Consider the following 14,381-nt stretch of genomic DNA (forward strand, 5'->3'; position numbering starts at 1 on the left):
CTAATTCATGTTTTTAATTTTTTTGTTAACTAGTGTTTTTTTTTTTTTGCATGAATTTTTTGAGCGATTCTAGGATGATGATGACCGTGTTGATATGCCACCACCCCCACCCCCATCTGGTCCCTTGGTTCCTAGGTTCCATGGTTCAACACCAACAGCAGGGGGTTCTTCTTCATCAGTTCCAGTGCCACGACTTACACAGGGACCATCTTCTTCATTGCCACCACGTGGAGGCCCGCCATCACATTCTATTCGTGGTGGAAGGAGGAGAGATTAGTAGATATATTCACAATCTACTTCTTTTTGTCATAGATTACTCATTAGACTTGTAGACTTGTGAATTTGAATTTTGAACCTTTTTGGCTTGGCGGTGACCAAGTGACATATTTTGTAAACATTATTATTTGAATTTTGGACATGACAAATGTTGACAGTTGCTCACTTGCTAGATAAATCATAATATGCTCTATGTTTTATGTTTTATAATATGCTTAAATGTTTTATGTTTTATAATATGCTTAAAAATTTGATGTATGTTTGTAATAGCTAGAATATAGATGATTGTTGTACTAGTAAGTAACTACAATGGAATCATGGATGCCATATCTATCTTGATTTATGCAAAAATATGCATGTTTTCATGTCTTCTACAATTAATTTGGTATTTGGGATGTTTGTTTTGAGTATAAATGCAAAAAAATATAAAAATATATATATATATATAGCAGACGCTTCCGCGGACGCTTCGCTTCCTAGATTTTTGGAAAATGACGCTTCCGCGCTCCGCGCTTCCGCTTCGCTCCCGCTTCGTGCAACATTGGGTCTCATACTTCATCAATACATCAGCGACTTGTTCTTCTGTGGAGATCTTGGTAGTAGCTGCCAAGGCTCCTTTTCTGACATCATCATAATACCTAAGCTTCGATCTTCCTAGATGTCAAACATTTTATGGAGCCAAATTCTTTCACATTCTATCTTCATGGTAGGGTTTCTCGGCTCCTAACAACATCACAACATGTCAAACTTCGACCTTTCTTGATCTTTACAATCTTCATGCAACTTTGTCATCAAACTGTTCAACTATCATCTTCAAAGAGTCGAGCTTCCTCATAGCTGCTAGCACATGCCTTCTTCCTTACAAAACATAATTATTCCCTCATGTTATTCCAAGCCATCATCAGTGTTGTCCACTCAATCCATGTGCTCTCAAATTGAATTAAACAGTTGTCAGTACAGTGTCATCAAACAAGCTATCTTTCCATCCTCTTCACATATTTCAATTTTCTACAATGTCTTTCCAAGGAGCCAAATCATATCCCAAATCATCAATATCAGAGTTACTGAATCATAATAGTCTCTAGTCAAGGTGTGGGATTCGTTATAACAAATTCTACTGCTTTCTCCCTCTAAGATCAACATTTCTTCGCATGGTTTATCCTCATATTGCAACAGAGTTCTTCTTCAAGTTCTTCAATCATCAATCAATGTGTTTTTGGAATGAACCAATTAGTTGTTGGTACAACAATATCAGAACTCTTCAACTTCTTAGAATATTGCTCTAGATCAATCATCATCTCGTCAATTGTATCTAACGGTATTTACAGGTATTTTCCGTCTGAGGTATGTAATATTCTAGTCATCTAATAGTCTTCTTTGATGCATACATCAAACTGCTCCTTCCTTCACAGTCTTCATGCTATGCCATGTTTCTTTAAATCTTTCATCTGCTCAGTCAAGCTTTAGATAGAACTTGCCTTGACTTGTAACTTTGGTTAGAAGACTTATGAAAGAACAGGGAGAAAAATATAAAGACAATAGCATTAGTAATAAGATGTTAAATACTTATCTCTTGAGGAAGATTGACTCCCTCTTAAGCTTGGACCCTTTTTCATCAAACCTTGTCTTCTCATCAACATGATATAATAGCTATCATTCTTAAAAACTATGTTCCTTTTCCTTACACAACGGAAAAAATCAGTTATGGTTTCTATTTCAAGGGTTTCTCCTTATATTCTATACTTTACTAGGGTTTACAAACCCTAGATGCCAAGAACTATAACTTACAAACTGTAAATTTATACAACCACACAAGCGAGTTAGTTACAAAACCCTATATTTTTAAGGTCTTCAAGATTTGTCATGATAGGAATTGCAAACTCTATGCAAACCCTAGAAACTTTATTGACAAGTTTCCTATGGCAGAGATTCCATTATTTGACCATAGAACCTTGTCCTAAGATGCAGAAGAATGCTTCAAATACTATGACAGTCTTTAACATGTCTTCTTAACACTAAATTTCAAAAGGAGCATAAGATCAATAATCATGATCTAGAATACTTATCTATGCACAATAACTAAGAACTATGCATACCACTTTTGATCTTACCTAGTTCATGCAAAGATAACTGTCATGTCTTACTTTCATTAAGGATGCCTCGAACCTCAGAGAGAAAGTCCTTTGTCTTTCATTGCTACAGTATCAAACAAGTTGGCTTCATGGTGAAATTCATCCTTCTTATATGAATAGAGAAGACGTCTCATGGTTGTTGTCACAATCCATCGCTGGTATGAGGACATTATGTCATAGTGTCATTTTTCCATAGAAACTTATCACAACCCTATCACTTGTCAGCATATGTAATTGCCATAGGTCACTGTCACACTATTATGTGGGTCATTATCTCTCTGCAATTTAAATTGCTATCATATAAAACTCTATCTCATCATCAAATATACATCAAGGTTATTGTTAGGAAATAGGGCCATTGTCAAGTCTTCATGTAACTGTAACCATGGCACATAGAGATATGATCCACATACAATGCGAGCCATAGTAATAAATATGAGCCACTAAAAAATCACATGCATGCAACAGAGACAAATGTGATCTTCAAAAAAATGTGAGTTATTGTGTATAGAATGTGAGCCACAAGGTCACTGTTCTTGCTAATTATAGAGTCATTGTGCGGTTGAGCCATATGCAAGTAATTGGTAATGATACAAATTTTACACAGATTTGCAATGCCATATGAGCCATATAGCAATGATGCTTAGAGTATAGTAATAATGTTGATCCTCAAATGCGATGTCACAGTTGACTTACAAGAGCCATGAAACATTTATATACAAGCCCTTGTCGCAAAATCCGAGTTATAGAGATACCATATGCGAATCACAACAAGAAGAGCGAGCCATTGTAATGTATACATATCTTATGAATACATAACAAGAAATCGTGTCACAAAAATAGCAAGTCATAGTTTAATGAGAGTATGTGACTCACTATAACTGCAAGCCACAAATAACAATATAACGATAGCAATGCGAGCCCAACAGTTATGTTATGTGATCTATTCGTATGAGCTACAGTAACATGGAGATGAAAAGCCACTTTAGAACATGAAATCCACAGTTATTTAAATCGAGCCACAGATATATATAAGAAGTGTGGACTGTTGGAGAGAGTGTGAATCGTCACATGGAGTAGATGCGAGCCTCAAGTGCGAGTCCTCAAGATAAGTATGATGGCTTTAGTGGTTTGAATCATAGTGTTTATCCTCGGAAGATTCAAATATCCATAGATTCAGCCTTCAAAATTAGTACAAAGTTCTTGTATCATAACTTTAGACTTCCGAATCTCTTTGATTATCATATACAATGCAGATCACGGGATCAGATTTCTTGACTAGGGTTACCACAGAGTCTTCATATTACAATGCTCATGCAATAGATCTTCGATATAAATAGATGCCATAGATTAAGACTGATCATACCTTTTTGGCTCAGATTCAAACAGAGAGTATATGTTGGAATGATAAGTTTCGTATCTTCATTGAATCTTTGTCCTTCTTCAAAAGCCAACAGAGAGTGATCTTTAATTTGCCATCCTTCTACCTTAGCTCTTAGATCATGTTGAGAAATCAGGTTGACTGTACATTAGGGTAGATTTCTCTTCTTTGATAATTGCTTGTGAATGTTGTTGGCTTCTTATTAATGTTTATTATGTTCCCTTCATCAAATAATTACCAAACGTACAAAACCTGAAGATTACAAGAAACAAAGAACACAAGATATAGGCTCGAAGCTAGGGAAAAAACCCCATAAAGGGGAAAATCCAAAAAAAAAAAAAAAATCTCTTATAGAATCAGATCAAAGTGAGATATCCAAGACCCATGACCATAAAAAGACTCCAACCCTCAAAATGCCAAGTCAAGCCCTCCTTCCAAATAGCAAATCCATCAACAACAAGAGACCGGCAACATGTACAGCATTAGGAACAAGCCTTCAACAAGAGATGTGTCAAGACAGAACTTCCACAAATCCGAACTCAAGAAAACCCTTCTTTAAACTTGTCAATTCAGACTTCGGCCCTCCTTTCTTCACTATCCTTCTCTACGATATTTCAAAGTAGATCATGCGAATTGATTGTCTCCAAATGAGCTCAATTCACCCTTTATTTATACTGTCCAAAGGGGTTCAAATAAATGTGTCTTTTGGCACAGGGCCAACATGGCATATAGGGATGACTTTGAGTCAAATTACAATTTCTTTTTTTTTTTCCTTTTTTTGTTTCAAGCTATAAATAATCCTTTGACTTTGACCGGTGCAATAATAATAAGCATGAAGAACATGCTAGAATAAAATAATAATTTGAGCATGAAACCCATTCTTGAAATATATATATATTTGTTACATAAGTACTATAATAATTATGAAGACCGACCTAGTTACCTTTTCCAACATTAAGTTGGTCCATATTTGGGCCTACATGAGGACTGATGTGTGAAAATTCCAAACCGGAATCCTATGGCAGCTATTGGAAATTATTATCCTAATTGTTAATTTAATTTAACAATTTATTTGTTGTTTGCTATGACAAATACTGAATAAATCACACTGCAATCTACACAAATAAAGATGCAAAAGAATAAACGCTGGAAGAAATGCTAGCACACACACATAAAAATAACACAATTATTTTTGGACAAAAGTCCCAGGAAAAACCCAACTTGGGAAAATCAGTGCAACAAATGAGGGTTTTAATATTAAGTAGCAGTGAAATAATCTGAGTACAATATGGATGTCGAATATTGACAATCCTACAGAGAAAATACTAGGTAAAATCTAGTGAGGAATTTTCCTCACCCCATAGGCAAATCCGAGCTCTAACTACAGCTCCAAGTGAGTCGTCCAAACTACCTTTGCGCAGCTACTGCATCACCCTAGCGCAGTCCCTTCTGCACTCAATCTGAATCAGCCTCTACTCAAGCCGTCTAGTCTGCTGTTGTCTGGGAAAATGTCTCTCCTAACCTCCGGAACCTTTGTCTAGCTTTTGGCACTGAAATTCGTCTTTCCCCAACATAATCGAAACTGCCTTTAGAGGCTACTGAGTTGCCCTAGTGTCAGCCTCTCTATGGCTCTTCTACCTCTCTGCAAATGTACTTGCCGGATTTGGAAATCTTCCTCTAGCTTCACTATCTTTGCCCCTCTCTTACTACTTCGATCTCTAGCTCTCTCTCCGGAAACTGGCTGCTGCTACTCTAGAAATTGATTTGCTCAGAAATCGAATCTCACTAGTGTATTCTCCATCACCACATTGACCTCCTCTTATAATCTTCTGTTGGAGCACCAACTGTTGGAATTTCTAAGTCTATCTGTCAGAAATTCTTCATGTACTATCTGATTTATTTCTTCCTACTTGTTCATTTACTTAACAAGTTATTTACCATGTAAATACTGAAAATAAATACAAGTACAGTATCAACACATACAGATCATCCACTAAAATAAACAAGAACACAAGTGACAGTTATTTTTGAACTAATGTCCCCGCAAAAGCACAATGTGGGGAAACCGATGCAACTATCAGAGGGTTTTATTATTAAGCAGTTTCAGAATACAATATGGGTGCCAGAAATGGCTCACCCAACAGAGAATGCCCTCGGCAATAGTACCTCTCAGTCGGAGACAGATATCAGCCCCAATCTGCCCCCCGAAATCTCCCAGCGTTAGCCTCTAGGGTTTGCGTCAGCCTCTCTGGCCCAGCGTTAGCCTCTCGGGGCTCTGTGTCAGCCTCTGTGTCTCCCACACTGGCCCTCCTCAGGCTCTGTGCAGCTCTTGGTTGCCTCTACGTGGCCTCTAGCTGGCTCTGCGTCAACCCTCTCTCTGCGTCTGCGCTGATGCTCCCGGTACTATCTCTGCCTTTCTGGTACTGTATTCACTGCCCCTCAACTGCAACTCTGATCACTTCTTCGATTTCCTCAGCAAACCCTGCCCTAGAAAATCGAATTTTTGATCAATTCAATGTGTTCTCCAACTAACCCTCAAGCCTTTTCTTATACTTTTCTCGTTGACAATTCAACGGCCGAGATTAGCTCCCTAATCAATGGTTAAGATTAGATCTAGCTTGATCCATGACTTTTGAACCATTCTAACTCAATTTTATATTAATTCACGTTAATATTTTATTTTCCCTAAGTCTAGACTTAGGGACTCCATTAAAAATATTAATTATTTTAATATCTCCCAAACTGATTAGATTTTGCCCAAACCATTTCTGGGTCTTGGAGATCTCATGTGTTTTAGCCTCTCCACCAATTTTCAAGGCTAGAGCACATCCGATGCTACCCCAAATCAACACCAACAACCAAGATTAAAACATAATCGATGGCGAGGATCATCTTTGGATCGATCTGTGTGAGTTTCTAGATGATTCTTGCCTTGACTTAATTAATATTGATGAATTAACCATATTCCCTAAGTTTAGACTTAGGAAATATTTAAAAATTGGTCAATAATCTAATTACATCATTTCTAGGCCAAATTTCCATAAACGATTTCTGGGTTCTGGAGATCTCGTGTATTCTGGCCTCTCCACCAAATTTCGTGGTTAAAACACATCTGATGCTACAAAAACTGACATGATGAAGAATAAATATGCATAGAAGATAATGGCACTCATTACACACATGATATGATTATTTGATGTTATTATCTTTTGGATTTTTGCAATTATTCTTATTTGGTTGGGTTCATTGTGCAACTTGTAATCATTATTATACTTGGGAGTTGTGTTTGATTCCCCAATTGAAGTTTTTGTGTATTTCTAGCAATATGATTCATGCTAGTTTCATACTAGATAAGATCTTATGACACTATTTCTCTTATTTGTGTTCTCTATTGATAAAGTCCTTCGTGCTATAGAATTTAATACTTGCATCTCAACATTTTTTTGGGTGTCCTAGATTTGAAATGTTTTAAGTGATATGCGTGACTAAGATATCCTTGCAACAATCAATAATGTTTTAAATATATTATTTCTTAAAACCCAAAATAGCCAATGTTCACATCTAACGCATTTAGCTAGGAATGTTCATTTTGATTCTTATAGACATGCAGATCTTGACATCTGACTTTAGGTACTTGTCTATCGATATATTCAATGCTTCCAATCATTTTAAACCTCCCACCATAGTTGCTTGGAATTATAACGTCATCACTTTGCTTTCCATGTTTCCTTTTTTTACTTTTTGTCCACTATGGTTAGAGGGAATTACAAGACCTTTCATTTACCTAGAACTTTTGTGTTTCTGGGTTTCAGACATAGTAAACACACAATACACTGTTTTATGTAACATATAACATTGTTTATGTTTCTGGTTGTCTAGGTTGTTAACACCGTTGAAGATGCAGTGGACTATATTTTGAACAAACATTCAAGAGAGCACTTAGAAGTGTTAAAGGTTGTATGAATTCAAAATCTCTCAGAAGATTGATTTGTGTTTTTTGTAACTTGAAGGTATTAAATCTCTCATTTTTTTCAGTCCTTAGCATGAGCTATGCAATTTGAATATAGAGCTAGATTATTATTGGCTCTTTTCTTCATCTAAGAAATTTCTGAGATCAATAACTTGTCTACAAGCTTTTACAATTGGTGAAAGTGTAAGTTCCTCTTATAAGACTCTAGATTTTGAATACAGCCATAAAACGAGTCAGTAGAAAATGATTTTCCTATATTGAAGATTTGCATTATGTTCATAGAATACTGGCTTCATCTTCTTGAGTGGACATTGGATTCCACCATATCTCTAAAAGACAACTCGCTAGTGACAAACTACTTATCATTGGAGATGCCATCAACTTTTTTGCAGGATCTTAATGTTGTGTTAACGTGGACATAATTGCAAGCATATTGTATATTATAACACCCATAATGGTTTAAATACTTGCAAGGATGAAGAAAGAAATTGAAGTACACATACATTCGTTATAATTTTTCTTATGAAAATAGTTTTTTCAAATATCTACCAAATGTGACTTTGAAAACGCCAAAGTATGCATACTTTCAAAACATTTTGTAAATTATTCTGAAATTCTACATAATCGTAAAAAGTTACATGGCATATTCTTTTAATTAGGTGTATATGTTAAGTAAGGTCAACAATTGGCAAATCAGCTTTGATATAACAATAATTTGTGCCATTCACCCTCATGATGCCTGAAATAGAATAAAAATACTCATAAATGAGACATCTATAAAGAAAAAAGAAACCGAATAGAATGATCCAGAGAAAAAAGCAAATGTTTCTGCTGCCTTTGTGTGACAACTTTCCACTGCCTCCTCTAGCATTTCACTCGGTGAGATTTGTTAAGTAGGCCTTAAAATTTCCTGCAGCCCCATCTTTTGGCCCTCAAGCACTGAAAAACAACCAAATCTTTTTGTGGCTACAACTCGACCAGCAAGATCAAGTTGTCATGCTGCTATTTTGACCTTTTGTGATGAAGGATTTTTGAAAAGAAGACTGCCAATATTTCATTCAATTCAATCTTTCGAACTGGAGAATATGACAATATATCGAGCTTTATGAAAGAAATTCAATGGATAAGTTTCCAGTTTACTGCTTTGATTATCGTTTCAATAGCTTTCTTGGTTGTTAAAAGGTAGAAAATGTTGAAACTGCAGCTCTATTTTTGTTCCTAGATCTTTCAGGTTTCCAGTTTTGATAGTTTTTGAACCATGATACATTGAGTTTTGTAACCAAGTTTTCTTCTATTATTTTAAGCTTATTTTATCCCCAAAAGGAGAAGATCACAAAAGAGAAGAAACATCTAAAGTAATATAAGTGGTAGAATTTACAATTCGTCTTCTTATACTATGACTCTTGTCCTGGTACGACAGGGGAACAAACTGCATTATAGAGGGGAAGAATTAGTGAAACTGCATTATAAAATGGAGTTAGTGATGGGAAATGTATAATGCGTCATGGGTTTTATAGATTGCCAAATCTGCATAAATATGTGAGACGGTTACATAACAGAAGATAAATAAAATATTTGTTAACTTCATACCTAGATGAAATATTTATATTTATATGTTTGCAGCAGTAAAAGCATAAATCCACCTCAATGGCTTGAAATAGTAATTGTCCCAAATGGTACAACTTAATGAGCTTGTCATTTTTATTTTGTGAGTATGAAAATGAACATAAAAAATAGATTGGTGTTTTTATAAGTGAAGCTTAATGCAATATGTGCATTTTATGAGGAAATTGAGTCATTTAGAGTTTTTAGATGATTTGAGGAAATTTTGTTTGCCCTTTCTCAATTTATAGGTGATTTTCTGTCATCAATATTAATGTATTTTATTATGATGTACCATGTCAATCTTCGTTAAAGTTTTTCTTAAATGTTAGACCATGAGTTGTTCCTTTAGGCAAAAGAATGATTTGTTAAGATATATAAACCACACTATTAGATTATCAACTCATCAAGATGTTGTTCTTGTTTAAAGAACAATCTAAAATTTTATGTGGTTTTATATATCACAACCATGACACCAATGCCCTTGATATTAAGTGTGCCAATGGTATTTCGACTCACAATCTTAGTCTAACAAGTGCTTAAATTCGTTGGTTTTTAAGGCATTCATAGAAGTACAAAATTGAGTAATATCATATTAGATATAGACAATTAGCAACAAAGAAAGTGCATGTGCTCAATGATATTCCAAGAATATTTGTACATTATACTCTTTTTATAAGGCTCTGTTATGAAGTACCACATCTTTAAAACTATTAGGGTCAAATCTGAATTTACCATTACACAAATATGGTAATTCCAGTGTTGGATTAGAAGCTAGATTAACTTCTCATACACACTTAAATTGGAAACTAGTTCAACTTGTATATACTCACATTACAATCTCTTGTTGGACTAGAATCTAGAAGGCCAAATAATAGGCTTAAGATTCCTACGGTGTTTCGCTTCTACTTAACTAATCTTTTGCATATTTGTAACTTTATGAGTGTTTTGTATTTCATCTTACAAATTTTAATGATCCCCCATCCGAAGATGTGTAGGTTTAGACCATCCATGACCTCGTGGGTGTGGTTCTAGAAATTATTCAATTGTCTTGGAATTTTCGAGTTGTGGATCTTAACCAACTTTGTAATCTAATATTGTAGGCTATATGTTTTTGCAACTTAATCCTAGATCATGTTCTGAGATCAGATTGGATGATACCTACATTTCTTGAGTTTCTATGGTCCTACAATTGAACTATATAAGGTTGTGCTTTCTTATCTAAATTATGCTTTACTCAATAGTATAATGTCCCTCTTGCGAGATCCGTGTAGGGCTACAACTTACCCATCACCCGTCTAGGGCCACATTATTTTTTCTTGTGGCCTTTGTAAATCCACCATGGAAGGTCATTACATTTAATACCAAAATATTTTTTGGCATGGACTCCAAAGGTTCATAACTTATCTTTGCAATATTCTATAATATAACATTTTTCAACTCATAATTTATAGCACGAGTTTTTTTAGGCTTCTATGACCTTGCAAAGTTTACATTGGTATCTAACATAGATAAAACATTTCCCATTTCATGTTGATAGTCCATACCAGTGTTGTGAACATCGCGATCGGGATTAAATCAGCGAGGGAAAAAAATCGGTAAAAAACATAAAAACATCGGCAACATTTAAAAAAAAACAAAAAAAAAAAAAAATCAATTTTTTAAGTATCTACGATTTTTTGACGATTTTTATGATTTATTGGATTTTATAGTGATTTTTCATTTTGGGAAAAAGCTTGACGATTTTTTGGCGATTTTTACGATTTTTGGGCGATTTTTTCAAAATGAAAAAATTGTTGATTAAATGAGCCGATTAAATCGCCATGCCAAAAAAATCGCGATTTAATTGCAATTTTTGCAACACTGGTCCATACCAATTTTCAGCTGAGAGAATTTTGCATGTACTTGTTGTCATATGTACTTTCTATTGGATAATGTGTGGTGTTTTTGCCACCTAGTACACACACCTAAGTTAGTGAGAAAAAACCTTTAACCCCACAAGGTGTGGCTTGGTAGAAAAACTAAGAGATGGGGTTGTCACCTATTCCCAACTCTCTCAATTAAAACTCTCTCCTAGGTAAGCTAAGGGGGGTGGTCCCTAATGAAAAGTTAGATGAAAATGATATGAGTTTCTAAGAGATTTTAAAGTCAATAGGACTTGTTGCACCTATTTTGTCACAAGTCCAAGGAAGTAGTTGTGTGAATTTTTCGAAGTTCCAAATCATCAGCGATCGAGTTCTTATTTCAATGTAAACACAAATTCAGTAAATTGTAATGTAAATGATGCTAGTACAACCATTTAATTATGTAACAACCTAGGTAAGCCTATGATTTTGGTGATGAATTTCAGTTTATGAGGTTTTTCGTGTCATCGCATTGTGTGTTTCTAAACACAGATAATCAACAGATATTTTCCCTCCAACTTAAACCCCAAAGCTAGAATGGAATTTATTATGGAAGTCCTAGATGAGTCATAGTGTTCTTAGTCGAGTCTATTGTAAAAGTGATTTGGGAATAATTTAAGTTATTTGGCTAAATTATTTTATTACAGATCACTTAATCTATTAAATCATATTGTGTCACGGAATTGGGTAAAAAATATGAGGGTCTATAACAAAAGGGTATTCCCCCTTTAAGACTTGAATATGTAATTATTTGATGTAAAAATATTTTAGTGCATGGTCACTTACAATCAGACACCATGTCTAAAGTATTTGACAGTGAAAAAATAATTAATTCCCTCTGGTGTCAATTAATTGATTTTTCTAGAAAAGATAAAATTAAAAGCTAAGCTAGAAAATTAATTAATTTAAAGTCAAAAAAAGTTCTAGAGAAATTAATTTCTTCAAGTGGAAAATAACCAAAACATTTGTGGGTTAAAAAGAAATTAAATTTTGGAGGTCCCTCGCCAAGGAAAAAATGGATATTTTAAGAAAATTTAAGCACTCAAACCTTGGTTGTTAAGTCAAAGTCAATTTTTTAATAAAATTAATTCAAAACAATTATTTTTGGATTAATAAAAAAAATTATGAGAAATTCAAAAATTCCTCAAAAACAATATTTTTGACAGTAGAGATTAAAATATGATCAAATATTTTTCAACCGTCGAGATTACTTTGATGCGGATCAGAGCAACTAGCCATTATTTTCCACTTGGAGGGATGTCTATATAAATAGAAAGCATTCTGTTTTATTCATCATCTTTGAGCTTATGTAAACTTTGTAAAGCTGGTGTGAAGCCATTGTTTTGCTGGGAACATTGGATTTTCATAATAAAAGATTTTGGGGTACAGTGTATGGTGTCTTTGTCTCATTGATCTGTGATATGTGTTGGGTATGCACTTTCCTATATTGTGCTTAAAATTTTAATAAGCTTGTTATTCATTAGATGGGGATAAGAACATTCTATTGGTAGATTTTGGGTCTATTTTAGGTGATTTGATTCACCATATGTCTAACAAGTTTTCTTGAAGAAAACATATAGAGTTCGCAAGTTCCTCGACCCTTGGGCTCTAATTTCATAGACTGTGGACATCGGCTGACCTTGTTTGGACTTTAGAAAATTTATGTGATTTTCTTACTTTTCTAAGATTGTGGTTAATATCTATCTTTCGAAATATATCAAGTCATTTTCCTTGTTATAGAAATTATTCCTCCAAAAATATTTTCAAGCATCGTATATTTGTATATAACTTTTAATTTTATTTTTTGTAGAATAAATTTTGTAAATATAATTTTCTAACCCTTGTCATGCAGTCAATTAGGGTTTTGGGGTTTATTTTAAATTTTTTGTATACACTGGGATTTGGGCACTTGCATTTTCATTTGTGCAAGTGAGAAACAAGAAGATTTATTAGGTTGGAGCTAGATGTATGCCCTTGAGGGTAAGATCTAGTATCTAGAATTTTTGCAGGGCCAGCATTAAGGAATTTTACAGTGATTTTGAAAATCTGAAGCAAAATAATGTTTTGAGCAAGGGTTCCAATTTTTTTAGGGCCTTTCGGCCCATCGTCCTCCTCCTAGCCTAGTTGCTACCCTTCTTTTCCCTAGTCACAAACCAATTTTAACCTCTCTCCCTTAGTTGTGGGTCTAGTTGCCCTAGCCGTCAAGCCCTGGGGGCTTTTCCACTTGGTCACAGACCTTCCAAGCCTTGCGACAACCCTTCCTTGGCCTTTAAGGCCTGGCCGTGGGCCTTATGACCCTCCTCCCAACCCTTCATCCTCTTCTCCAACCCTCGACTTGCCTCCTAATCCCTTTGTTGCCCTCTTTTCTTCCTCCTCTTCCTCTGCCATGGGCTCCTAGCCCCTCCTCGGCCCTTTGTCCCCAAGCCACAACCTTCTTTGGCTTGTAGCAAGCCTCTAGGGCCTTATTTTCCCTAGCCGTGAGGCTTATCAAGCTTCTTGGCCTTAGCCGCAGACCTAATAGGCCTTGTGGCCTTTCCTTCTAGCCCTTTTCTTGACCTCTTATTTCCCTCATTATCTATGTTGGTAAGTATAAATTTTCTGAGCTAATTGTTGATGTATCTTTGTGTTTTTAGGTTATCTAGCTATTGGAATATTTGTGGGCAAGCTTCTAGCCTCCTTCAAGGTCTTAAGGGCCTAAGGGTTTGATCTCTAAACCCTCCATTCCTCATTGTTTTACTACAGCAAGATAACTCTTTGATAACGATGGTAAAACACACATTAAATTGGCATAAAATCAATTCACACATTATCTAATGCATTGATAAGTCAATTGGATAAATTGAGCATTTATCATTTGGCATGAAGTTACAATTTTTGGTGACCGTCATCTCTGCATCATAGGTCTGATATAACAATGTCATTTGCATCATTAAAAGACCTAATACATTTAGAAATTGGTGATTTGAAAGTGGTTTTGATAGTAGGTTATTTCACTTGCAATTGGCATCTCACATTGTGCATCTAAAGTGCTCTAAAAGTAATTTAACTTACTGTTGTCCTAAATCACCTTATTGTTGTCCTAATCACTCATTTATTGTTCATTTGGATGATATTCG

At 35.0% G+C, this 14,381-nt stretch overlaps 2 protein-coding genes across 4 annotated transcripts in view; both read left to right on the forward strand.

Annotated features, from left to right (window-relative positions):
- LOC149203500 (uncharacterized) overlaps positions 1-664 on the forward strand; it is a 60,841-nt gene extending 60,177 nt beyond the window's left edge. Inside the window, exon 4 of the mRNA XM_089403677.1 lies at positions 74-664. Within this exon, the coding sequence (XP_089259803.1) occupies positions 74-277 (204 nt within the window). The 3' untranslated portion in view covers positions 278-664. The remainder of the gene's footprint in view (positions 1-73) is intronic.
- The window catches only part of LOC149203499 (hydrolase family protein / HAD-superfamily protein), a 494,119-nt gene extending 485,872 nt beyond the window's left edge, over positions 1-8,247 (forward strand). For all 3 annotated transcript variants that reach the window (XM_089403464.1, XM_089403462.1, XM_089403463.1), the window contains exon 12: positions 7,669-8,247. In XM_089403464.1, coding sequence (XP_089259590.1) covers positions 7,669-7,752 — 84 coding nt within the window. In that variant the 3' untranslated portion in view covers positions 7,753-8,247. The remainder of the gene's footprint in view (positions 1-7,668) is intronic.
- Positions 8,248-14,381: the final 6,134 nt, after the last annotated feature.

Source organism: Pinus tabuliformis, chromosome 2_1 (assembly GCF_031772625.1).
Source record: "Pinus tabuliformis cultivar Carrire ecotype Pingquan chromosome 2_1, CPIR1, whole genome shotgun sequence".
In the NCBI taxonomy this organism is placed as follows: Eukaryota; Viridiplantae; Streptophyta; class Pinopsida; order Pinales; family Pinaceae; genus Pinus; species Pinus tabuliformis.